This window comes from Peromyscus eremicus, chromosome 4 (genome assembly GCF_949786415.1).
Source record: "Peromyscus eremicus chromosome 4, PerEre_H2_v1, whole genome shotgun sequence".
NCBI lineage: Eukaryota > Metazoa > Chordata > Mammalia > Rodentia > Cricetidae > Peromyscus > Peromyscus eremicus.
The window spans coordinates 119,427,000-119,454,460 of NC_081419.1; the positions used below are offsets into that span (position 1 = coordinate 119,427,000).

The 27,461-nt window shown below is 44.7% G+C and overlaps 1 protein-coding gene across 1 annotated transcript in view; it reads left to right on the forward strand.

Moving 5' to 3' along the window:
* The window catches only part of Slc24a3 (solute carrier family 24 member 3), a 485,481-nt gene extending 458,547 nt beyond the window's left edge, over window positions 1-26,934 (forward strand). The window contains exons 14-17 of the mRNA XM_059261565.1: window positions 582-696; window positions 1,785-1,897; window positions 20,983-21,048; window positions 24,999-26,934. Of these exons, the coding sequence (XP_059117548.1) occupies window positions 582-696; window positions 1,785-1,897; window positions 20,983-21,048; window positions 24,999-25,145 (441 nt within the window). The 3' untranslated portion in view covers window positions 25,146-26,934. The remainder of the gene's footprint in view (window positions 1-581; window positions 697-1,784; window positions 1,898-20,982; window positions 21,049-24,998) is intronic.
* The last annotated feature ends 527 nt before the right edge of the window (window positions 26,935-27,461 follow it).

The window sequence follows — 27,461 nt, forward strand, 5'->3', positions numbered from 1 at the left end:
CACATGCCAATCTGATGGAGGCAATTTTCTCGGCTGAGGTTCATCTTCCCAAGTGTGTCAAGGTGACAAGCAAGGTCAGCTGCCACACTGGCTTCAAGGAAGTAGGGATGAGAAAAGCTGGATAGGACCTCCATGACAAGACCAGATGTGAAGCCAACCCTTTCCAGGTCTTATCGATCCCATCACAGATCTGCGAGCATGCTGTTTACATTCCTAGCACAGCCTGGCAGCCTGGATTATTCAGGGCCCTCTTGATTTTGAGTGTTTTGTTTCAATATTGTCTTTTCTCTTAAATTCTAGTTTTTCCCAATGTGCAAGTATCAACAGAAAGGAGCAAATGATAGATTCACCTTTCATGGAAAAGTCTGGGTTCTGTCAAAGCATCATCCTAAGGCCAGCAGCCCAGGTCTCATCCACACAATCTTCACGCCCTCCTGGGTTAAAATCCAGAAAAGATGCTGCCCCATCCCCCACCCCCAAGATGGCCCAAAATGGAGACTTTTCTACTCTTGATCAGAGGGAACCTGTGCAGGTAGCTCACCATGTCTCCTGGCTCACTGCCTCTTCCTGCTTCCTCCAAGGTCACCATCATCGGTTACACCTTGGGGATCCCTGATGTCATCATGGGAATCACCTTCCTGGCTGCCGGAACCAGTGTGCCCGACTGCATGGCCAGCCTTATCGTGGCCAGACAAGGTGGGATCTCCAGGGACAGTGAAGACAGGGAAGGAGGAAGGAAGGATTCTCTGCCTGGTGGGGGCTGCCCCATGTGGCAAGGAAGGGGGCAGCAGATCCTTCTTAGAAGGAGATATGGGTGATATCAACCTCAGTGCCATGTTGGCCAGATGGCTTCCTGAGATCAAAGGAGTAAGGAATATAGGCAGAAGACATCTCCGTGTAAGATACAGATGCTTGCCCAGGCAGCCACAGCCCCTTCTGGTCATTATTATCATCCATTAATTATAAAATAACAGTGAATATAACCAAAAAAAAAAAAAGCTAACCTGGAGTGAGTGAGGCATTGGACTGAGTGAGGCACCTTATTCATCAACAACTCCAAGAGGAGGGACAATTGTGCTTCCATTTCATAGATAAGGAAACCAGGGCTCATAAAAGACAGACAACCCACCACAATTAAGCTCACTCAGCTCCAAGTTGTCAGCAGTCAGTTCTCAGCACATGACAGGGGCTTCCCCATTTCAAAACTAAAAGCTTACATAACCAAGTAGACACTATCGACAGTGACATCCTTCCCAGCAACCTCCCTCATTTCTGTACCTGATGGATGTGGGAAGGCATTCATTTTAAGCAACCACAGCAACAAAATTTAGCACAGTGTCCTATCAATTCCTTGGGAAATTCTACTGATGACATTATCTTTATGTTACTGGGCTACTAAGAAGCAGTGAATTCAGGATGGGACAGGTGGAAAACGGTGCTATGATGTATGTGTTGACAAGCTGGTGGGACCATGTTTATGCTGTGGGGTTTATTTCTTCTAGAAGGGTGACTCAGAAGTTCCAGTATTCTTGGAACCAAGCCTGGATTTTTTTGATCACTTACACTGTCATCATATCTGAAGTTAAGTCAGGAGTCAGCAGAATGTGGGTTCTCTGTATGGTAATCTGTTATTTTTCATACCACTGATGGGCTAAGAGAGAACCAAGTATGTGTTCCAGCAAAACTACTACTACCAGGCTGCCAGACCAAAGACGCAGGAGAGTCCCATGTGGGTGCTGCCTACTGAGGTCCCCTTCCTCATTAATGGTCTCTTGTCCTTGCAGGGATGGGGGATATGGCTGTGTCCAATTCCATTGGGAGCAATGTGTTTGACATCTTGATTGGGCTTGGTCTTCCCTGGGCTCTGCAGACTCTGGCTGTGGACTATGGATCCTACGTGAGTGCTTTCCTCCATAACTTCTTAAATTCCGACTAAACAGACTTTTTCAGTAGCCTTGGCCACTGAGCTGTTGTCTCCTAGTAATGGGGGTATGAAAACACTGATGTTGCAAGGGAAGCAAATTCTTCTAGTACAGATCTTCCAAAGTCACACATGTGTAGAACAGAGGTTGGCAAACTTTCTGTCTTAAACAGGATCTAAGTATAGGCTGGTGTGGAGGGAGAGATGGTCTCTGTCACAGCTAACTCTGCTGATGCAACAGAAGAGCAGCCGCAGAGCTTGATAGAAACTGAAATTGGAATGCTCGAGGCTTTCATGCTCTCATACATTGTGCTTATTTCTTTTCAACCGTCTGAAGGTGTAGAGATGATCTTACTTCATGAGTTATGTAGAACCAGTCAGTGGACCAGAGTGGGCTGCAACCTCCAGCTAATGATCTGATTGCATGTAAAAAAGCAATGGTAGAAAGAGGACATCTAGGTGGAGTATCTTAAACAGGTGTCATCCATCGGGTGGTCTCAGATTCCAAATAACCCTCCTAAATTCTGCAGTTCAGTGAGTCAGATAGCTGTCAGTCAGCTCCTATGATTGGCCCGCATCAGCCACATTCACGAGCATTCGATGCATAAGCTAAAATATTGGCAGTTGACAGTAGGATACATAAGGATCATACGAAGGCATACTTATTTTTGAGTGTTCGTTTTTCTCTGCATTCCTGGAGGAAAATCTTATGTGGAAGATATTGGGGGTGGATGGGAGTGGGGGTCCCATGAACATCTTTTAAGTTAGATGATCCATCCATCAGAAATGCTGACAAGAACTAGTAGCAGATTATACTCCCAGCTAAGATGTATTACAGCAAAGGATATGGAGAAAAAGGCAATGGGAAAATGAAGTGTATCCACAGTCCAGAGAGTCTGGTATAGGTTTCCAGGTCCTTCCCTACTAGGCTGCACAGGCCCTGCTTTCTCTCTTTCTGACAGTGAACTCCAGGGACATGGGTGAGTTGTCTTATGCAAGGAAGTCCCCTGGAATCTGAAACATCTATGGAGGGCTGGTCAGGCAGGCACATTTCTACTCTAAGAACAGCTATGATAATCGAGTCTTAGCACCCAGGTGTACATCATCAAGCTTGCCTAGCATGCCCCTTTATTGCTCATGAACAAAACACCATCAACCAGCAGCATCCTGAGAGCAAGGATTGGCAGAAGCTTCCTGTGGGGCCTGCTGTGTTAACACTTGCTGCACAGAAGGTCAAGTTACTCTTTTATTTGTTAGAGTAGTATTGCTAGGTACTATTAATATACTGCAGACAATTCAAAAACTTCACCGGGGTAACCCAGCAACGGCTAATTTCCTACTAAAATTCCGCAGCAGATGTTCCCACTTTGACAGTGCCTATGAGTACTTCCAAAAGGGAACCCTGGGAGTGTGGCAAATTCCATCGTGTGGCTCTGCTAGCTCTGAGACCTTCTCTAGTGTAGGGAAAGGAAGGGTACAGGAGACAGTGCACAGAGGTGACTAATGTCAGGTCTGTCCCCATCCCTTTGTCCAGATAAATCTCATTTGCCCACCAACTTGCAGGAAGGGCCTTGTTCATTTGTTTAACTGTGTGCCCAGGAAGGAGAGGAGAAGCTAATGGCCACCACCTGGAGCAGGTTCCCCCAGCAGTTTTTTGAATGACCCAGGGCCCAGCTCCCCACTTAGCAACATTCTTGTTCTTACAGTGGGGACAACAGTATTAAGTTTATTTAAGCTCAGTCATTAAGGCTGGCTTGTCACTTCCTTAAAATGCAAGGCTTGCCAATGCCAAAGACATCTCCTGGGGTTTGTTGACACCTGAGCCTTTACTTTCTTACAGACTTTTTCTTCCTGGGACAAGTGATGCATGTGATTTAGAGGAGATCACAGCAGACCTTTCTGTAGTGCTGGCAGATCTGGGCAGCAGCACTGGCTGGTGCACTAGCCATTGGCCATACATGACATGTAGGCACTTGGTGTGGGGCTGGTGCAAATGAAGAAGGAATTTTTCATTTTTATTCCACTTTAATTACTTTAAGTTTATACAGCTACATGGGGTTTAGGGCTGCCTATGGGACACCTTAGCTCCAGAAGATGAAATTTAAATTACCCACAGTATAGCCCAGAGAAGAGCATTGTTAGCATTTTGGCTTATTTTCTCCTTCTAGTTCATTTTAGACAGCGGAGATCCACTATGCGAATATTTCATATGTTGCCCTTTTTACTTCTTATTAGATGAAACACATTTTGCTTAAAATCTCATTAGAAATTTCATTTTCAAAGGTGGCCTGGTATTGTAGCATCTGGATTTCCCAGAAGGCACTTGGCCATGCTGCTGTTCAGGGACACTCACATGGCTTTGAGTCTCACTGTCATGATTAGTGAAGCCTAGGACATCTTTGTACACCAGTCTGTGACGTTTAGAGATCTATAATCATTGCACAGAAATCTGATGGTTTAGAATAATGATATGGTTTTAATGACATTTTAAATTAAGTTATTCTTTAATGTTAATTAATTAGATAATTAGCCTTTATTTTTGCAGTCCTGGAGAGTGAACCCAAGGCCCTGTACATACTAGGTGTGAGCTCTACACTGGGCTGCATCTCCAATTCCTGACTTTTTCAGTCAGTGTCTCACTATGTAACCCAAGCTGGCTTTGAACCCAAAATCATCCTGCCTAGGTCTCTTAAATTCCTGAATCATAAGCCTACAACACAATCCCTAGCTTATCCTTCATATTTTAATTTGTCAAATGTTATGCCTGAGGTTTGAAGAAAGCTTCATGCTACCTGCAAATACCGACCACAGGAGCCTCATGGGGGCAAACACTGTCCCTCATAAATCCAGTTTCCTCAAATCCCAGCATGGGGGACAGACACTTACTTGACCAGTGAAACAAAACAAAACAAAACCTGTGTTGAGTATAGCAGAGCCTACTCCTGGAACTTATTCATTTTCATTGGTGTTCACCAAACACTTCCCTTTCATCAACAGGAGGGCCATCTCGGGTCCAGGTGAGGCTGTGTTTGGGCCTGGGCAGTTCATCATTTAGTATCCTTTCCAACTGACACTAGAAATAAACAATGACCCAATTTTTTTTAAAGGCCAGGTCTCACTATGTAGCCCTGGCTGACCTAGAACTCAATGTGTAGACCAGGCTGGCCTCAAAGTCATAGAAATCCACTTGTCTCTGCCTCTGGAGTGCTGGGATTAAAGACATAGGCCACTGCTCCCTGTCTAACATTTTTTTTTTTTTAAGAATGATGCATGGAAATGAGATCTCGGCTCCTCTCATTCAGTCTTTTCTCATCACTAGAAAAAAAAATCTCTGACCTTGAAGAAACTTACTATTCTCCAAACATAAGTGCTGCAGTTGACATGACTTGACATCCCTAGAAAAGATTTAGTATCTGCTGGTGATTGGTTTTCCTTGGCAAGAAAAGCAATAAAGACCCCTCAGGCCAGCTAAGCTACCCAGATCTACAACTCTCAGCCTTTATTCTGGTTTCTTTCACACTTTCTCTCTTCCCTCTTATCAAAGTTATAAAGAAGTTTTTAAAAAATGACTTTTATCTGAATTCCAACTGCTTCTGGTCTCCTCTGTTGAGAACTAGAAGACAGTGGCTAAAAACCAGGCAGCCACAAAAGGAACAGAAATTGTGCTCTAAATAACTCTTAAAAATCAATTCCTGACTACGGAATTTTTACCCCATCAACTCACTTGCTGAGACAGACAGGAACAGGACACAGAACCCTTATGGTGTAAGATCCATTGTATACATCAGCTTTGTGTTACTATAATGAAGTAACAGAGACAACTAACTTATAGAGAGAGAAGATTCATTTTCGGTCACAATCCTCTTCAAGGGCATGCCTTCAGTGACCTAAGGACCGCCCGGGGGCACACCCTTAAGGGTCCACACTACCCCCATCAGCACTATCCTCTTAACACACAAACCTTTGGAGAGCTCTACCTATTTTCAAACCATAGCATCCTGTGTTTGTTGGGGGGTTTGTGTTTATATTTTTAAATTTTTAATTAAAAATTGTTTTCATACATATATGTTGATTGTGTTTTCCTCTCTCAACTCCTCCCAGATATCCACCCAACTTCATATTCCCATCCTCTCTATCTCTATCTCTGTCTTTCTCAAAACAAATAATCAAAACAAACAAATACCCAATAAAACAACAAAAAAGCCAAATTTATTTTGTTTTGTTTTGTTTTTACTGGGATAACAGGATGTGTTCATGGAAGATAAAATCATAAAATCTCTAAAACAGGTATAGTTCATCCCAAGAGTGAAATAAACAAGGTCCTTTTACCAACCTTGAAGTCTTCCTTGACCAAACACGGACATCAGGCCTGAAATTGAAACTCAGTCAGGCAAGCCTTCTACCACAGATCACCACTAGTCATCACCCACCTTCCCTCTCCTCTGACATTCCCCCAAAGGTGTAGAGAATAGGAAATGAGACATTCTCACAGCTATGAAGCATACCTTTTCCAAGTCTCAATACCTAATGACAGGATCACATCCTAAAAACAAAAATTGAGACCCAAACTCATCTAAAGATGAGGTAATTTGGGTAGCTTTGGCCATCCTGCTGAACTGTACAACCATGACTAGGCCTGTGGTGTAAATCTCCTTCATCTTTAATAGAGGAGAAAACAGCCCAGCCAGGCTTCTCTGTGAACAGCAGCCAGGCATACAAGGGAAAGTTTGTAGAAGAAGGTGCATTAGGTTGCTTTGTATCTAAATGCAGCAGTCTCAACAGCAGTACAAGAAAGACCTCCATTTAATTTCAGAAGTACAGACATCCAAGGGCCTTTCCCAAGACCTCCCTTTGGAAAGAAACTCAGCATTGTTTACAAGCCCCAGGAAAACCAAGATTTCATTTTGTGTATAGAGGGAGGCTGAGGTCTGAATTTATTCTCTTCTGTACGTAGGTTATCTAAGTGTGTCACCACTTCTTGTTGCAAACGAGACTTCACTTTGAATTTTAAAAGTTCAAAAGAAGTGTGATAGGCTAATTTTGTAATACTATTGACAACATAAGAACTACTTAGAAGCTGCGGTGCTGCCGTTTTTGAAGTGTGTATTCTGGAATCTCTCTTCCACTGCAGCGATAGTATTCATGATGGGGAAGCCTTCATCCTGAATCAGAATGCAAAGGTAAATGGGCCAGAAATGAGGTCAGGAAAACTGTGAGCTGACTCAGTAAAGGAGCCATCCTCAAGCCGGCCTTGGATCACAGGCCCAAGCTTAATGTGCTGCTTTTAAACCTATTTTCCTCAAATAATTTGCTTTCCGTGTAATAGGACTTTTAATAAGAGAAGAATTCTCATGAAAAAAAAATGCCTAAGTCTTACCCAAGAACCCCCACAGGCAGAACACTCTATCAGCATAGATGTACTGCCCACTCAGCTTCACGCTGCACATCATCTCGTCCCCACCTTTTTGTACAGCACCAGCCATGAACCATGGCTGCTGGGGTCTGAGTTTAGTGGCTAATGCACCACCTCAGCATCGATTGTTATTTACACACGGCAGGAAGTTCTCCTTGTTGAAATAGCGACCACTTTTATCTTTTTGGTTGAATTGGCACACAGTCCCTTTGTGTGGGATAGCTCCTGAGAGCTTGGCTACATTCTGGCTGTGTGACAGTGTTTGTGTTCATGGAGTTGATCCTGAGTTTCTAAGGAAAAGTTAGATCTCCATTCCTAGACCTGGGATGAGCTTCAAGGCTAGGCTCTATCCCAGATGAAATAGCTTCGTCACCAGCAGATGAGCATCTTGACAAGGGTGGACTTTAATTATGTGGCAAACACAGGAAACATGCTTGTTCTGATACTCTGAGTAGTGATGCTTGGCCAAAATAATGGTGCAGCATTTGGGCCTACTAAGCTGCATCTTTAGTGTTGCCTAGAAGCCTGGGATCCACAAAAGAGCAGGGACTTCTATTCTTTCTTCCCTCCAGCAGCTTCTGTTCTTTCATTCTGAGGGTCATCTTGCAGGTATCAGCTTAGATGTCAGGGGTGATCTCCTGAGCCTGAATGAAGCATCACTCCTGTGCTCTTCAGCATCCAGCTGTGCAAGTGGTGGGTGTCTAGGGAAAGAGGGAGCATACTAGGAAAAAGAGACCACTGATGCAGAGACGCTGAGAAAGGTTACGCTCAAGAAGAGAAGGAAATCCAGGTTGTGGGGGTATAGGATGCGGTAAATAGGAGCTCCGCCAGTGATCTCAGCTGGACGGAGGGCCCTCGTTTCACACTAAGTGAGATGCAGTTCTGATCCCATTCTGCAGATCAGAGAGCCAAGACCCAGGGAGGTTATATCCCACAAGCAGAAAGACATCCTTGCAAACGCACATAGTGCCGTGGCAGTGGGCAGAGAGGTGTGGTGATAGGGGTGGAAATCTAGGCTGGATTCAGGCCTGTGTTTGAATCTTTGCTGAAAGACAGAGTGGGATCTACTTGTTAAAGATAAGGTGGCTTCATATACATCATATCAGGAGAGAAGGAGACAGAAGGGGCGAGCACTCCTGACTCTATGCCCACCTCTCCATGTTCCATAGTCACTATGGGGGCTACAGTCTTCACCATCTCCCTTGGCACAGTGAGTGGTGTCTCTATAGTAGGTTTTTGTCTCAGGGTTGGAATGTCCTGGGTCCTTTCATGAGGAAAATCCCTGTTCAATCACTGTATTTTCCTAGCTTTCATGGGGTTCCTTAAGTGGTCAGTACCCCAAGCCCATCTGTTCCAGGGGCATCACTATGTGGCTTTGTGCTGAGGTACAGGCTCAGTGGGAAGATGGCACGGATCCATGGAAAGGCAAATGTAGGACTTACTTATTACAAGCATTTAGTCTGCCCTCAGCTCCACCCTGAGTTCTTCCCGAGAGGCTTCATTTCAGAAAGGACACTCAAGGGCCTCCTTTCATTTAGCATGACAGTAACCCCAGGACATCTTTCCACGTCTCTGACATCAGAAGCGAGCAGCCTGTGTGGGTTTAATGACCTCCCCTAACCTCTGGAGAGACCTGCTGACAATTCTGAAGCAATTTTTCCATCTTGTCCAGATGGGATTTCCAAGTCATAATTCTGGGATAATTACCATCCAGGCATCTGCTCTGTGCCTGACATTAGGTTCTCACACTCAACAGTGAGGAACGAATGCCCTTTGACAGATTTTGACATGTCTATACTCTGCGGCTTGCTCGGAAGCACTTAGTTACCTAAGTGCCCAGAATAAATAACCCTAAGAGTCAAAGTTGGGGACATGAGTGCTTCTTGTACTATTATGGTGATGCACAGCCATGAAGTGAGATTAACAGAACCTAGGAAGTCAATAGTCGGCCTCCAGGAAATCAGGGCAGAACTCCATTTCTGAGCTAGGGTTTAGAAATGTACAATAAATCTTACAAGCAGCAGCAGAAAGAAGAAGGTCTGTCCTTCTCTCCATGCAAGAGTTGAGCTTACTCCAGAATCCACAGAGGTAAAAAGACCTTAAGGCTAGACCATTCTTTCTTGCAACAAACACCAGCTGAACACCTGTTATACACTGAGGTGCTATGGGAAGCAAGCCAGGCACTCCTGGGTTTCTGGAATGACAGCCTGTGGGAGGAGCCAAGTATACAATAAATCCAAACAAAGCATGTGGCACTTGCCCTTCAGAGGGTAATTGTTCAGGATACATGGCAGTGTGAGGTTGGGGCCAGAGGACCTGAAACCCTGGTAAGAAAATGGCGTTTGTTCTGAGTCTGAGATTATCTGAGCAAGCATTTTGAGAAGACTTTTCCAAGCAGACAAGGAAGAAAAAAAAAAAAAACAGCTTGTAAAAACCCAAGATGTGAGAAGGCTTGCCACACTGCTGGACCCCATACCACCCAGGGTAGCTCCGATGGCTGTGGCAGAGGAAGGAGTAGAACTGAAGGTGAAAGGCCGGAATGAAAGTGGAGATGGAGCCTCCACATGTCCAAGAACATTGTAAACCATGGTAACAGAGAGAATGATGGGTATTTGAGAGGTAAAGATGTGGTCATGTTTCCCTTCAGAAAGATTATGAGCTGGACGTGGTGGCATACGCCTTTATTAGTCCCAGCATTTAGGAGGAGGCAGAAGCAGGCAGATCTCTGTGAGTTCAGCCAGCCTGGTCTACAGAGTAAGTTCCAGGTCAGCCGGGCCTACACAGTGAGACTCTGTCAAAGAAAAAGAAATAAGATTATGAGAACTACAGAGAAGGGGCTGGAACCAGACAAAACTGGCGGCAGCAAGACCAGGGGGAGCATTTGCACTGGAGACAAACTAGCAGGATGCTGTCTGTGTAACAAAAGGTCCTGGAAGTTAGTAGCATAGTTCTGTTAATACCTGTTCCTCACCCATGCGCCTGTGTGTTGACAAGTGTTTGGCTGATCTGGCCTTGGCTCCAAGCTTCACAGGACTCTGCTCCAAGTGTCTCTGACCCTTGTCAGACCAGTGGCCTCATAAGACACATTCTTATGATTTTAAAAAAAAAAAAAAAAAACAGAAACAAAAGAAGTCATGCCCAACTCGGCAAACACATTTCAAAAATGTGTTCTATCAGGTCAGGTCTACTCATGTTCTGTTGGCTAAAGCCTATCACCAGCCAGACCCCAAATCAGAAAGGTAGGGAAATACTTGTGCCCACTGTGAGGCTGTATGAGTAGGGACCTGTAACCCTAATGCAAGGGAAAGGGAGGGAGACCATCAGTTCCCTCTTTATCAGTTATAGCCCTAAGCTAGAGAACAGCAGATGCTAAGCAAAAGACACAGAAACACTGCACACCGGCCCTTGAGTGTTAGTGAGGGTGAGCTGGGAGAGACAAGGGCATAGTCATCCAGTGCTGTGTTGCCCATTATGAACAATTTGGGTTTTACCGTAAGTACTATTGAGGATTTTAGTAAGGTATCTCACTTTAAATTTGGGGTTTACATTTGATACTGCTTGAAAATATACTGGAAGAAGTCAAGAGAGGAAGATGGAAGGCAAGTCAGGAAGCTGAAGACGAGATGCTAGTGACTTGAGCTGGTTGGAGTATAAATGGGGATAAATTGGGTTTTTAAGGAAGAAGCGATAATTAAGTTTTCTAACAGCTGCATGGTGACACAAGAGGAAAACAATCAAAGGATGCTTATTGTGGTGCTGTTCGTGGAGAGGGAAGATGAGATGAGGGATTCACTCAAGAGAAAGACAGCATCCCCATTAAAATGGGTCAAGTTTGATGGGTTTTAATGTCGTCCTGGTGGAAATGTCCAGCAGATCATGGACTGGTGTGGAGTACGTGAGAAGTTGCACAGAAAGGCCTCTGTGGCTGGGAATACTTGCAAGTCAACAGCAGTAAAATGCCTTTTAGAGGCTAAAACTAATAAAGGAAATAAATATAGATAGAGAAGAAAGCCAGAGCTGTGTCCCAGTAATGTAGAAAAAGAAATCCAAAGAGGGTGAGGTCATCCAGACAGGAGGAAAACCACAAGAAAACCAGTCAGGGAAGCCAGAAGGATGCCTCCGGCCTCTCCCAGGTTACCCCCAGGCCAGCTGCCATTCACCATCATCTTCTCCATGTCTTCTAGAAGAGCATGGGGCTGGTGTCTCTGGTGTGTCTTCCCTTTACTCTCCAGTCGAGGGCAGGAGCTATGTCTCCCTCCCAGAAGAGAGCTTCTGTGGGATGGGTCAATAATCCAATCAGTTCTGATGTCTTCCCACCATTCTTGCCTACCTTCCTCAGCAAGTATTCTAAATATAATTCCCAATACCTGGAATCTGACTCTGTTTACCTGAACCAGCCTCCCCTTTCTTAATAACCCCTAACCCAACCCCCATAGTTACCTCAGTGCTGGAGTTGGTTCATATGAGCTTAAGAGAAGCAACTACTTACAGCTCTTCAACCCACCTGTTGGCAGTTTGAAATTGGCTGAGATGAATGTATTTCCACCATAGAACTCAGCAAAATGACAACGCCAATGGTAGGGACAGTTTGCATTATCACATGACCTAAACAGACAACTTGGAAGTGGTGGGGTAGCATTTTAATGGATGACACATGCCACAGTTGTAAGGGGGCCCCTGGGAGCTATAGTAACATCACCAATCCCCATATATTTGGTTCTTGGATTCCAAACTTTGTGTTAGAAAGCTTCAGTGATGTGTGGGAAAGGGAAGGTCTCTGGTGATCCTGCCGTAGAAAGGCTGACGTGGAAAGCTGTTGGGTCTCAATATTCATTAGTTGAAGTGTCTTGGAGATGATGCAAACCTGAGGCCAGGATGAGTTGATTCAGGCCAGGAAACTCCACTATGGGAGTGGGGACGTAGACAGAATGAGGAGGCAGCCAACAGCAGCTGTATTAACAGTCCAGTTATCATACAAACAACTAGAGCTACATCCCCAACAGAGGGACATTGTGTGAGACTCTCTGGGGAGACATGAACAAATGTCTGCTTACTCTAGATATGGCAGCAATGACAGACCAAAGTAACAGTTACACCGGAGTCCAACGTGTTGAACTACTGAGTCTCAGGTTGCGTATAGGAATGTGGGTGAGGGGCTACTTAAAGGAACCTGGATGATTCAAGGACAGTTTCATTACTGGAAGCCCACTGCTAACCCACAAAAATGATAGCCTGGAGCTCTCCAAATATGCAGGCAGTTGGACAGATCAAAGAGTCTTCCTTCCAGGGCAATCCTTATGCTTATATAATACTGGAGAAAGGGGCCTTGTGAGCCTTCTAAGTTTCAGCTCTCCCAGATTTCTAAGTTTTGTTTACTTCCTGAATCTCATAAGTGTCCTCCCCCCCTAAGAGAGATGTTTCATCATTGATGGACAACAAGGGAGCTCTGGGAAACTTGAACAGCCTTGTCTCTGAATGGCCCATCCAAGGGGCAGGCAAGTTGCGGTTGCACTTTTCCTGGGAGTCACTGTGGAGATTAGCTGCCTGGCAGTTGAGCAGTTCAGGAAGATGACTGCAGATTCAGAGTAGGCACTGGATATTGAGAGGTAGCTGGTACCTACCTAGACATCCGGAGTGGAATATGTGATCAGTGCAGGGCTTTGAATGTGTTCCCCAAATGCGTATTATTAGAAATGTAATCCTCTAAGTCGTGTGTAATGGTGTTTGGAAGTGGGGCATTTCAAAGGCAATGAATGGGGCTAGATAAGGCCAAGAAGATGGTGGCATTTGTCCCTTTATAAGAACAGGAAGGGCCCCCCCAAAAAAAATAGCCGGGCGGTGGTGGCACATGCCTTTAATCCCAGCACTCGGGAGGCAGAGGCAGGCGGATCTCTGTGAGTTCGAGCCCAGCCTGGGCTACCAAGTGAGTTCCAGGAAAGGCGCAAAGCTACACAGAGAAACCCTGTCTCGAAAAACCAAAAAAAAAAAAAAAAAAAGAACAGGAAGGGAACTGGAAAAATAGCTCAGCAGTTAAGAGCACTGGCTGCTCTTCCAGAGGACCCTTGTTTGATTCCCAGCACCCACAGGTGGCTCACAACCTTCTGTAACTCCAATCCCAGGAGATCTGAAACCCCTTCTGGCCTCAGTGGGTACTGCATAACATGGTGCACAGACATACACTCAGGCAAAACACCCATACACATGAAATACTACATGAAAAAATTAAAGAAAAGGGAAGGAAGGGAGACTTGAACAGCATGATTGCTCTGTCCCACCATTTGATAACCTACACACAGAGCCAGGGACAAGTGCAGACTTGACCCTTTGCCTTGTTTGTAAGCTGCAACCTAAGTGGTCTCATCTTCAGATAAGAATCCAAATCTCTACTTAGCTCACGGGTCAATCCCTAGAGTAAAGAGCACTGTCCCTGAGTGCACTTTGGGCAGGTCAGGATGCTAGTGCTCATTAACTTATTTCTTTTCTGGGGCTTGTTCACTTTTTCACCCCAGTAAACTATTCAAGGAAAGACACCCCAACCCCAATGATATCACTCAGTATAAAACCATGGATAGTAACATCCACCTGGAAACTACATCCAAACAAATGTTAGAACTGCCCAGTAAGAAAACCCAAAGCCCTGGGGAGGCTGAGGCAGGAATACAGGACTGCGAGTCCAGCCTGAGCTGCATAGTGAGAGTCTGTCTCAGAAAACGAGGAAGGAGTGGGGGTGGGGATGACAATGTGTAACATGTGTTCCCAATGCTAATGAACAGAAAGAAAAAAAATAAAGACTTTGATTTTTTTCCAAGAGAATTCATGGATTAGGTAGAGCTGACGTCAGACCATCAGGATGTCTTAGCTGCTATGGGTGGGGGTTGGGAGGATGGGGAACAGAATCTGTTTAGACTCCCGTTCTTGGATCACTGAATGCAGTGAGGCTCCAGGAACTGTTTCTTGTGTGACATAAATACATGAAACTTAGTGTGAATGAGTTTCTGTGTGCATCCACACTAAAAAATATGCATGTGCTGTGGGCTGCGCTCCTGTTGACTTTGGAAGCAGCCAGACTTCTGTTTCCTCCCTCACAACTTGCCAAAAAAGGAATTGGAAAAGGAAAATGGGTGTTTCTGAAGGCCAGCAATGAAAACAGCACTAAACTTCAGGACTGAATGATCTGAAATGGGCCTCACACGATCTCAGCTCATCCTTGCCATGAAAACACTCTGCATTTGAACTTGCTGTGCCTTGCTTCTGTGAGGCAGGGCCTGGGGGATGACTAAACTTCAGCTCTGGGCAGAGTTGAGGCCCAAAGGCTTTGTTCAAAGCTAATGTGCAAATGACAAAAGTTTGATGCTCAGGTCTGGCTACAGACCCAGAGACCGGTTCTGCTGCCCTCAGAGACATCCACCAAGGTTACCTGGGTGATAGAAGTGAGATAGATGATAGATAGGCAGATATGTAGATAACAGGTAGATGGACAGACAGGCAGGCAGGCAGGCAGACAGACGGGTAGATGTTTCTATTTACGTAAGTGAACATGAATTGATTTTACGTAGTGGTGAGTTTCATAAGGACGTTTCACTCAGGTGTATCATGTAGTGTGAACATACTTCCCCTACTAAACCCTCTCCTTTTTCCACCTCCCCACTCCTGCTGCTCTTCTTATGTTTCTCAGATAGTCCCACCTCTATTTTCATGTCCTATATAAAATGTTTACAAATATAATTTACAATTTGTACTTACATATGTAATTGATACATGAGCTGCATGTAAGAGAAAGCATACAGGCTACATGAAAACATGCATTTGTCAAAACTCATCTGGTAGTACATACACTTAAGATCTGTGTGAGTGACTATATGAAAGTTATGCCTTAACTTGAAACAATTGGGGAGATGGGGAGATGGATTGGCAGTTAAGAGCGCTGCTATGCAATTGTGAGGACTGGGGTTCAGGTCCCAGCAACTATGGAACAAGCCAGTGGTCTGCTGATGCCTGTGACTCCAGCTCTAATGAATCCAATGCCTTCTTCTGACCTACACACACATACACACACACACACACACACACACACACACACACACACACACAGACCCATGCGCCCATGCATATGCATATAAAATACTCATATAGACTCATACACATAAATAAAATATTTTGAATATATCATCATCCTCTATAAAGAGAAGCTGAGAGCTGCCCTCTCCTTGCTTGGCCTTTCTCTCTAATGAAATGTCAACTCTCACCTTCCACTATTCAGCATGCACACACATGTACCCCTATAGACACATTTGGCATCACAGGCAGATGGTGGGGACTGGAGTGAGTTCTGGAATAAAGAAATACCTAGAGTCCAGCTATCTGTCCCCAGAGTCTTTGTCCTGATTGAGGGGGTGAGATGGTCCCTCACAGGTAGGAGGAGATCAGTACCAGACAGAAGAAACAAACAAATTTAAGGCAGGATGTCCAGAGTGGGAAGGGGTGAATATACCACCTGCCTGAGCTGAAGGTTCCATGAGGGCACAGAACTCTCCTAAAATGAAAGAGGTGAATTGTACCAATTTGGAAAAATTCCAAGTGCCCAGCTGCAGGAAGTGAAGCTAGGAAATAGGATGGTGAGGAAGCTCTTTTTACATTGTTTTAGAGTTACAAAGTAAATACACACTAATAGTTCAAAACTGGAAGCAGTCTAGGTGTCCACTGATGGGACAATAATGAAATCATGCTATATTACACTATTGTTGCATAAAAGTAAATGACCTGTTGACCGTGTTGACCAATAAAAACCATGAAGGAATCTAAAAATTATGCTAAATGAAAGAATGTTTGTGTAGGGGCTGAGGTAGTCAGGAGCAGTGGCTGCTCTTGCAGAGGTGGCTTACAACCATCCATAACTCCAGTTCTAGTACATCTGATGCCTTCTTCTGACCTCTATGGAAAATAAATCACATTTTAATGTAAAGATTGTTCATTTAAAAAGACAACACACCACAGGATTCTGTTCATATGAAGTTCTAGAATGGCCTAAACCAATGAGATTACTGGCTGTCTCTGGCAACAAGAAAGCCTTGTGTGGCTCCTCATGCTCTCGGTCATGAGGAAGTTTATATTACAGAAATAGATATATTTCTCAGAGCTCATTTAATGTGCAATAATGATGATGAATTTCGCTACGTGAAAATTGCATGTAAATAGAAAAGATCATGAACTAACACTGAGCATGCTTAGTGTGATGTGAGCAGGAATGTTCAGGGATAAAACTTACTGGTGTCTGCAGCTTGTTCTGAGGGTCTTTAAAAGTATCAGTATAACTCGTTGAACTTTTCTGAATGCTTGAAAACTTTTGCATATGGTGTTGGGATTTGATAAAAAGCTGTATCTGTTTATAAAAATGGAAAGGAAGGTGGGGGCAGGGAAGACTGGGCAGAGGTCATAGTGCTTCTAGAAAATTATCTAGAAACTGGTCTTCTATTTCCTTCTAACTGAGAAGTTTTGACTGAGATTGACGCACAAAACCTAAAATGCTGGCTGCCCTTGGTCCTTCACAGAAAGGTCAGCCAGTCCTTAGCTTAGGGCCCAGGTTCCTGATGCCACTTTCTCTGTTTTAAATCCCTACTTGGTGGCTCACTTGCTTTGGACAGACCAGTCATTTGACTTCCTTAAACCTCAGTTTTCTGACATGCAAAATGGGGATAAGATGGTTCCAATTTTATACGTGCTTGGTAGACCACAGTCTCCCTGCTGCCAAGTTCTCTCTAGCCAGTCCGCATTGCCCTACTGAAAAGGGCCTTCTTAGAGTCCGCATGTGACATGATACCTCATGACCATTCATTATTCGTTCATCAGTTCCATATCAAACACTGGGTCTGTGGATGGTAAAAATAAAACACAAACTTCCTCCCCTGATATCTGTACAATGGTAGGATATTGGTTTAGGTGATTAGTCTCTGGAAGAAGCCAGAGAGGCAGCTTGTATTAGCTATGAGCAAATGACCCACCATAGTTAAGAATGCATTGCATTCTAGGCTCCGTTCTAAAGCTTTAATGTAGGTGAACACAACCCTCCCAAGCATGCATCAAGACAACAATGCAGAGATGTGTGAGCCAACTTCCACTCAACTGTTTTCAAAAACAGGTGACGGGGGCTGGAGAGATGGCTCAGAGGTTAAGAGGACTGACTGCTCTTCCAGAGGTCCTGAGTTCAATTCCCAGCAACCACATGGTGGCTCATAACCATCTGTAATGAGATCTGGTGCCCTCTTCTGGCCTGCAGTCATACATGCTGTATACCTAATAAATAAATATATCTTTAGAAAAAAAAAAAAGAAGAAAAAAAAGAAAAACAGGTGACAGGGCCAGATGTGGCTCAACAATCACAGTTCACAAAGGATGGCCCCACCCACATACAGCCTTCAGAGGCATTAAGCCAAGAACCAAGCTAAGGGGTCCTGACTCCTGACTACCATGTTTGTATGGATGAGCCAGGAATCAGCCAGCCAGGAACAAATACAAGCTGTTAGAGCTCAGTTCTCTAACAAGGAAAAAATGACAGTGTCCCCTTGTTCTCTAACAAGGAAAAAATGACAGTGTCCCCTGGGTGCACAGGGCTCCACCAAAAAAAAAAAAAAAAAAAGATTGAAAAGAAAAATAGAGAAAGGAGAAACCCCAATAGAAGAATCCATCATCTTTCATCTTTGAAGCCAGAATTAGTATTTTGGCAGTATTATTTATTCCTTGAGACTCTGTGTGAATGCAAGGGTGAAGTTCAAAAACTTGAGTATAGCATGATTCATTTTGAAAGTGATTAGCCAGACAGAATCTTCCTGCTTAGACCTTTATACTCATTGGTCCTTGGCTACTTAAGGGTAAGAAATCACTCAACTCTTACTAGGGATTAGACCCCAGAGCTGAAGGGGTAAGTAAGACTGGGAACACGTGGCTCGCATTTTAAGAAGAATGCATATGGTGTTGAAAATTAAGATCTCAAAGGATTTATTTGAATGTTTATTCACAGTTTGTTAATGTTTATGCACAACTCCAGGACTGTGAAGCTAAAGACATGAGCAAAGACAGTTCTTCCCCCTACTGGCCACTGTGGTATTCTGGAGAACCCTCTGCTCCACAGAACTATACAGAATGGGGGAACCATCATAGAGTTAGTAGGTGGTACATTTAGAAAAGAGAATTTTTTTTTCTTTCTTAAGATGGTCTCACTGTGTATTGCAGGCTGGCCTCAAACTCGAAATCCTCCTGAGTGCTGGAATTACAGGCATGTGCCACCTCACCCAGCAAGACTGTCCTCATCATTATGATACATTTGCAATGTACCCCTAAACCAACCAGTTGATGAGAGAGAGGAAATCTGTCTATACCAGGTTGAGGGTACAAGTCAGATTACCAGCCAGCCTGAGATGGGGCCCATCTTCCACCTTTCTGCTCTGAATTAGTAACATTAACCTGTAGCCCTTGTGTCACAGTTACAACCTGGTTTCCCTTTGTTGTCAAGAAGCCATTTGGTTGTTGGTAACTATTTCCCAGCCAGGGACCAGCAGATGGAGAACTCAAGATGGTCACTGTAGTAGGAAGTTTAATGGACTGATGAAAGAATTCAGCACTTAGCCAGGATAGAAATAAAACAAATTAATTTGGTATTCTGCAAAGAGAGAAACTGCATGTCAGTTACAGAACAACAGCCTGCAAATGGCCATGAGCTGTGGAGAGACTCCATTTCAGAAGAATCCTCATTTGATTAGAATAAGCCACTTGGCCTGCGATTTCCTGGCATGTAATTCCAGTCATACAAATGAGAGTAGTCCTGATTGGCCTGTTTGATTCTGGGTAGTTAGAGTGAATCACTGTGCATACCGTTCCCCTCTCTAGCCATGGAGTTCTTACCATGCAAATGAAACATCTCTGTTGTGTTCGAGTGTGTCTGGTTTTTATTGGCTTTGCCATCTGTTGTTGGATTTTTTGGTTTTGGTGGATACTTCCTGGACCAGGTTTATAATGGTCCCTTTCTGATCTCTTCATCACAACCCTCCCTCTACAATCCAGCCAATTCGTCCTCTGACAGACTTTGCTTAGTGAGGTTATTGTGCTGTAGGTCTCTCCAGAAAGGATTGGCTAGTTAGAGTGTCTGGTAAAAGATGGACTCACACACTCATCTGTAGAGACCCATACTGTTCCCATATGTATATCTCAGTGGGAAACATTGACGAGAGGGAAACGTGTAGCTTGGACCTTGTTAAGAGGCCCCAAGCCATTCCTCTGTACAGTGTGCCTTATTAGAAAATAGTTGACAAACAGGGGCATGATGGGATTACAGACCTGTAATCCCAGCACTTAGCAGACTGAGGCATAAAGGATTGTGAATTTGAGGCCAACTTGGTCCATGTAGCAAAATTACTGTCTCAAGAAGAAAAACAAAAGAAAGAGAAGGAAAGCAATAGAGAAATCAACCAGTCTTATTCCCTCTTTCCATGAGCACAGGTTAACTTTTCATCCCCTTCAGGACCATGTATTATATTGGCTGGGGGTGGAATAGGGGTTAGATAGAGGTGGAAATGGAGTCCTCAAACTTGAATCCACATGTCTACTTCTTCCCATCAAATAAGCACAAAAACATATGGGTGTTGACTTTGCAAACAGTTTGGTAGGTGACACAATGGGACAGAAGAAGCAGACTTTGAAATTATATTTCTCTAAATGGTCTGAACTTGGTAACAGCATTGGTTACAGGGCCTCCAAGGACTAAGTGCCTGATGGTCTATCTCAACCCAGGCATGGGAACCAGTGCTGATGGCTCATGAAAGGATATGAGCTCCATTTCTATAGTTCTTAGGCTCAGGCTCCTTTGGAACTAGTCTACTCTTCTGGAGGCCTCTTCTGTGATTGGACTGGAGGGGAGTCTCCTTTGAAGCTGGTGCTGATGGTGCTGAGGGCAGTTTACAGATTCTTCATCCTTAGTTCTCTTCAACTGAGATGCAGAATTCACCAAGATCTCTTTAGACTCCAAGGGAGTAGATGATTTCATAGCAAAGTCTGGCATTGGAGTCCTACACTTGGTGGTATGTATCTCAGTTGGCTTTGGCTTTGAGTCTGTCAAGTAGAAGATGCATGACAGGTGCTGAGGAGGAACATTCTCTTTCATGTGGAGGTCCAGCCAGTGACAGCCAGACTCAGTTAAACTCTCAACCTAGTTGTAAATCAAGTAGCTCAATATCTCTCTCAAACGAACTTTATGTTAAAAAATAAATAAATAAATAAATAAAGTTTATACAAATTTTTCCCATCACTTATGTGATATAGTTCACCCTAAAAATAGTATGAGTCTGAGAAAGTTAAACCTCACCAGAGGTCAGGTCAACAGGATGTTTGTTGACAAGAATCCTAACATGATAGAGAATCTGAGTGTTTGTGGACTGGTGTGGCTGGGGCCCTGCCTTTGAAGTAAGGACAGGATTGGGCTGAGAGCTGCCAAAGACAGCTGTGTGTGTCTGGGAAAGCACATATCCCACAAACAGGGCACACTGTCTGCCTCCATCCTAGAGGAGAAACTTGGAATCACTGCTCCTCCGACTTGCTTGAAAGGCCACACTGAGCAGGTGTCTGGCTTGGAAGTCTGAGGTTGTCCGTTCCTTCCTTACAGATTCGGCTGAACAGCAGAGGGCTCATCTACTCCGTCGGCTTGCTCCTGGCCTCTGTCTTTGTCACGGTAAGTCTGCAGCTTCCTTCCATTCTTGGGTGTTCATGTTCAACCCTTCCCCTCTCTTACTTTGGAGAGCAGGCAGGTGTGGCCTCCATTAAATGGTGACAGTAGACATCCAGATGTGCCGACTCCTGGATGTTTTTTCTAAAGAAGGATCCTAGTGACCCACTGGAAGTCCTCCTCCCTTTCTAAAAGGAGCTAGCCTCTTCTTAGAAGCTGGTACTGTCTCAATTCACACCTAAAATATTTTTTTCAAAAGCTAGAGAAGAGTGCTGGGGGCGATAGCTCAGTAGTAGAGCACCTGCCTAGAATGCCTTGGGTTGGGTCCTCAGTCAGACAATAAAAAGCAAAGAGTTGGGATGGGAAGGTGGCTCAGTGGGTAGAGTGCTTTGTGTAAGCATTTGAACCTGAATTCAGGTTCCCCAGAATTCACATAAAAGCCGGACATGGTAACATATGCCTGTGACCCTAGCACAATGAGTAGGCAGAGACGGGCAGATCCAAAGGGCTCCCTGGCCAGTCAGCTTAGCCAGGAAACAGTGAGCTCTAGGTTCAGTGAGAGACCTTGTCTCAAAAAACAAAACAAGACAAAAACAAACAAAACAAAACAAACAAAAAAAAAAAAACCCAAGGTGAAGAATTAATGAGGGAAAACATCCCAACATCAACCTCCCACTTCTACATAAGCACAAACCAGCATGTGTACTGCATGAGCACATGCGTGCACACACACACACACACACACACACACACACACACACACACAGCAAAGGTGTTCCCTCTTTTGTACTAGATTAGCCACCAAAGGGCAGATTCCATTTCATTGATTCTTCCAGATTATAAAAACTTCCCCATGATTCCTCGTCTTTGACCAATATTCAGTATTCAGTCAGTGCCGTGCATGGAGCTAGGCAAGGGTTATCACTGAACCATATCCACTGCTCTCATTTGACTTAATATTTCACAGTGGGGTCATAGTAAGTTGTACAGATCTAACTTGGGGTCCTCCTGCCTCAGCCTCCCAAGTAACTGGGACTAAAAGCCTACACCACTAGGTCTAACAGAGTTATAATGCTTCTCATAGCCACACACTGTGCTCACTTCTTTGCATATTTTCTCATATAGAGCTCTTTCTGGAGTCACTATTACAACCCAATTATATAGAGGAAGGATAATATCTAGAGAAATTAAGTGACTCATGTTTATTGATACCAAGTAATCTCTAGGGCCAGCCAGATGACAGAACAGTGTATGCTTGTAGGTCTTCTATATCTCCTTAAGACATTCTATGGTTGTGCAAGGCTATAGGAGGCTGAGCTAACCACATGTTCAGTTATCAAAATGGAATTAATTAAAGAGAAGTAGTTTAGGGAAGAACAAAAAATTCCAAACATCTTAAGTTTGAAATGTCTGTTAGACCTCCAAGAAGAAACAGCAAGAAAGGTAGTGGAGCTAAGAGTCTACATTTAGCAGAAATGTCCTAGATAGGGACATTTGGTGTGACTATAGATAGAAGTTCTGCTGTTTGATGAGCTCCCCAAGACAGTGAATGTAGTCAGAAAACATAAGAGGCCCGTGATTGGAGTCGTGGGGGGGCTCAAACACTTGGAGACCAAAATTATGAGGATAAAATACCTAAAGAAACAGAGAGGGAGCCAGGAGGGTTGGCACATAAAGCATTCAGGAAACTGAGGCAGGGGATCAAGTGTTTAAGGCCAGCCTGCGCTACGTAGCGTGACCCTACCTGGAAATAAACAGAGGAAGGACAGTAGTTGAATATGAAAGAAAACAGTAGGATGTAGCATCTTGGAAGCCAAGTAGACATGATGTTTCAAATAGAAAAAGAGATCAGCTATGCCAAAATATTGGCCATTAAAGTTAGAAATAGTGCTTGTCTCATTGGTGGTTGATGGGGGGAGTTTGCAATGGGGCAAGTTAAATGGAACAAGCTAGGGAAAAATGCAATGAGAGGGCAGAGATACACCCTGTATTCATAACTCTTTCAGATTGTCAGTAAGATGATTTGTGTAGGATGAAGAGAAATGGAAAAATTTGAAAAATATCACCTTTACAGTAAAGGTGCAGTGGCATTCCCCAAACCAATCGAAATAATTCAGGGGTGGAGAAGGGAATGTAAACAAAAAGGGAGAGAGAAGAAACTTGCCAGGGACACAGATTTAAGCACTATGACAGACGAGATCCAGTATGCATATGGAGTTGGCCGTGAATGAGGATAGGGAAGAGTCCTCCCAAATAGGAGAGAAATGGGAGTGAGTGAAGGTAGAGATGGGACTGAGGTAGAATATGAGATATAAAACAGCCATCTGAGGACAGGGTAAGCTGGGTCCTAGGGAGGCCAGAGTGATAATTTTAAAGCATTTACAACCAACCTAAGGTCAGTGAGCCCGATCAGTGTGGGTGGGTATTGTTTATCCAGCCAAGATGGTGAGTTGTGTGTGTCCAGCATGAGCAAATGGAGACATGACTTGAACTGAAGGCTCCTGGATTAGCCAAGCAAGGACACCAAATGAAAGAGAAACCAGAGACTTTTGCAAAAGCAATAACAGACAAAATGAAAAGAGAGTCAGGAAAGGAGGAAAGAGACAAGATGGGTACAGCCATGGGCCTCTGGTTGTCTTAGTTACTTTTCTATTGCTAAGACAAAACACCAGGACCAAAGCAACTTATAAAAGAAATGGTTTTAATTGAGGACTCACTGTTCCAGAGGGTTAGAGTTCATGACCATCATGGGTGGAGAGCATGGCAGCAGGCAGGCAAGCAGGCATGGTGCTGGAGCAATAACTGGTTCCTTTCATCTGCTTCACAAGCATGAAGCAGAGAGAGAGCCAAATACTGGGAATGGCATAGGCTTTCAAAACCTTAAAGCCCACCCCCTGGTGACACACTTCTTCCAGCAAGGCCACACCTCCTAATCCTTCCTAAATAGTACCACGAACTGGGGACCAAGTATTCAAATAGATGAGCCTTTGGAGGCCATTTTCATTCAAACCACCACAGTGATGGTGTCCAAAAATTTTAGGTCCTGGGGGTTTGCAGAGTTGTGAGAGTTGTGGTACCCAAGGAAATGAGATGGAAAGGAAGGAATATAGAAATGTTGGCATCAGGTGTTTCTGCTACTGGTAGTAACAAGGTCAATGCTACAACACTGGCCCCTAGAACTTGCCCAAATGAAAGAGCTGTATATACACCATGTGATAAAAACTAGATGTGTGGTATTAAGCACCTGAAGTGAAGCAAGGCAGCTGAGAGTTTGCATTTTGTACCTTATTTCACTTTAATGTAGCTAACAGGTACAGCAGGGAACTCAGTCACCAGTGGGTGACTGATGCAGAATGCAAGAACTTAAGAGTGTTAAAATCACTAAAAGGACAGTGAGGGTGCAGTGGTAGACTGAGGATGAGCCAGGACATAAACCTACAGAGATTGGAGGTAGCTGGGTTAGCATGATTGACAGCAACCAAGCCAGTTGGGAAATAAGAGATTTCACTCTTAGATTTTAAAGGGGAGAGAAATAATAATTTGGAAGCAGCAAATTGTGGACAACTTCCTCACCTTCATCCACAGCAATGGGAAGAGATTCATGGGTAGTAGAGAACTGGCTAGGTGAAGCCACCACCTTAAGGATGTAGAAGGTGTCCTCAGGCACTAGCCAGGGGTGGAAAAAGATGGAAGAAGCCTATTTTGAACACAGAGGACTGTGGGGCTGGAGCCCAGGGATGAACCTAGAGCACTCTGGGCTTGGGGACCTGATATTTTTATTTGTTATCAGGATGACCACTGCCTGCAGGTCCTGGCTCCCTCTCTTTTTAACTTTAATGTCCTACTTTCCAAGGATTTGGCAGCCCCCCCCTCCACAACCCCCCCACCGCAATCCACAACCCCCCCCCCCCGACGTGCCCCTCCAAGCCCCCTCTGATCTATTCTTCCTGTTACAGGTATTTGGAGTTCACCTGAACAAGTGGCAGCTGGACAAGAAGCTGGGGTGTGGGTGCCTCTTCCTGTACGGCGTGTTCCTCTGCTTCTCCATCATGACAGAGTTCAACGTGTTCACTTTTGTGAACTTGCCCATGTGTGGGGACTAATGATTGGCCAGGCCACCTGCCGAGGCTCAGATCCTCCTTTTCTGTGCAATACGAGACCCGGCCACACCCGAGTCATGTGGCCTCCCGAGGGCCACGCGTGGCGTCCGTCTCTCCCATGCTGTCCACAGGCCTCCGCTCCTGTCCTGGTGGCCTAGGCTCTCCCTGCCACCTCCTTTGCTCCCAGCTCCCTGGGTCCTACCTCCCACCCAGCCCCCCTCACCTGCCCACCCCCTTCCTGTCTTTCCTCTTCCGTGTGAAGACCCAACATCCACATGAATTTTCGAGCTCCATTTTTGAACAGTGACTGAGATTCTAGACAAAACTGGCTGCTAACTGGCCCGAGCCAGGCACAACTTACTCCAATCCTCCCTCCTTTTTTAAGTTATTTCACAGAAGATACCCTAATTTATGACCAGAGACTTTGAGGAAACAGGAGAGGGTCTGCTGATGGCAGGAAATGTTGGAGTTATTTTGTTTGGGGGTGACTCCTAGGTTACTGAGTTTAGGGAATTGTTTTACTTGAGGGGGCTCTTTGTTTCTTTTCTTTTCTTTTCAGAGATGGAGGGGTCCCCTGTGTCTTCTCTCATTGGGCTCTGGATGAATAGGTGATCCACAGATTGTAGTGAGTCTCCTGGGGGTGAACCCTGGGAATGTTGGGAATGTAACAATTAGTTGGGAAACCACTGAGCAAGACCACCAGGAATAAATGCATGACATGACATTTTTCTGCCCAAGGACACCTCACTAAAGTCCTGAAGGCGTCACCTGGGGGTGGGAGGGGTACGGTGTTAGAAAAGGGAACCCGCTTCACACATGTTCACTATGACCATCTCTCTCTCTCTCTCTCTTACTAGATTCTTTCTAGTTTTTCAAGCAATAGTTCTAGCCTGCCTGAGGCCTTTGACAGGGAGGCCCTGGCTAACTGTCCATCTAAAAGGCACCAGGCAGTCAGCAACAGACACTTGCCCAGCGTGTGAGTCCTTGAAATGTGCTCTTGTTGCTTGGCATTTGTGGTGACAGGGAATGACCCAAGAGGCTATCACTGTTCTCTGGACAGAAGTTACAGACACTGGTTTCTTGGAAAATGGAGAGAAGCACATTTTGCACAGATGTCGTCAATGAAGTCCCAATTTGCCACTTGGTATCGAGTACACTGGACCCTGACGGCTGGCTCTTGAGCAAACGTCCTTCCTCACGGGATGCCACCACCAAGCTGGCCAGTTTCACCCCTCCCCTCACGGAGGGATGGCCAGGGAGGGAGAAAGCAGAGAACTGATGCCTTGGAACCCACAGAATGCATTAACTGCAGACTGGCTCAAGGGCACAAGTTATTGTGAACATTTCGCCAATCACTGCTCAGCCGCCCTGCTAGATTTTTCTATGATGCTGAATTATTATGCAGACTAATTCCACCAAGTTGAGACACACCCATGCTTGTTACACTTGTATTTATTGAAACTGTGGATTCTTGCCCGCCTGTGCTGTCCCTTGTATTACTTTAAGCACTGATCACTTATCATCCATTCGGTATGGTTTTTCCCAGTCCCTTGTACACATCCTGGTTTGAATTGTAAAAATAACCTGCTACAAATTGGTTGAATGTTTCTGTCTGAGGTTCAAGCTGAGGGGCAGCGTCCACCAAGGACCGGGAGAGGAAATCACCAATTTGGGCTCTCCGAGCTAAGACACACTTATTGATTTGGTTGCACATTTTGCACTGGTTTATGGCGATTGTTTTCTTAGACGGATGGTGTAAAATAAACTTCTCTCTTCTGTATCCTCCCTGAAACACAGCGTGTTGCTTTCTTGGCTGGACTGGTGGTGTTTTACAGCAGGGAGAATGGCAGGACGTGCTATGGAGCAGGTACGTGTAGCCTCTACTTCTAGCTGGACTCACCTGGAAGACGGCTATGGCTAGCAAGTAACAGGTACTAACTGAAAATAATGGGTCCTGTCTAAAGGTTGAAGGGATTGTGGATCTGTGTCATGTCACGGAATTCTATCTAGAATTCTTCCTGTGGTAGAATACATGTGACATTGTGTGTATTCTTTCTGACGGACACAACAAGAAGATCACCAGAGTCCTGATGTTGTTTAGCAGGGGTCAAGTTCTCCATCCTGACATTAGAAGGTTTCAATCAGGAAAATTAACAGCTTTCTGGGTTGGCCGTGATGTCTGGAATCCCAGCCCTCAGGAGAGGGAGGCAGGCTGATCTGAATTCAAGGGCTACACAGAGAGGCTCTGCCTCAAAAAAGCAAGCACTATGCGCCTCCTGCAAAGCCAATTCCTCAAAAGAGACAATAACATATAGTTAC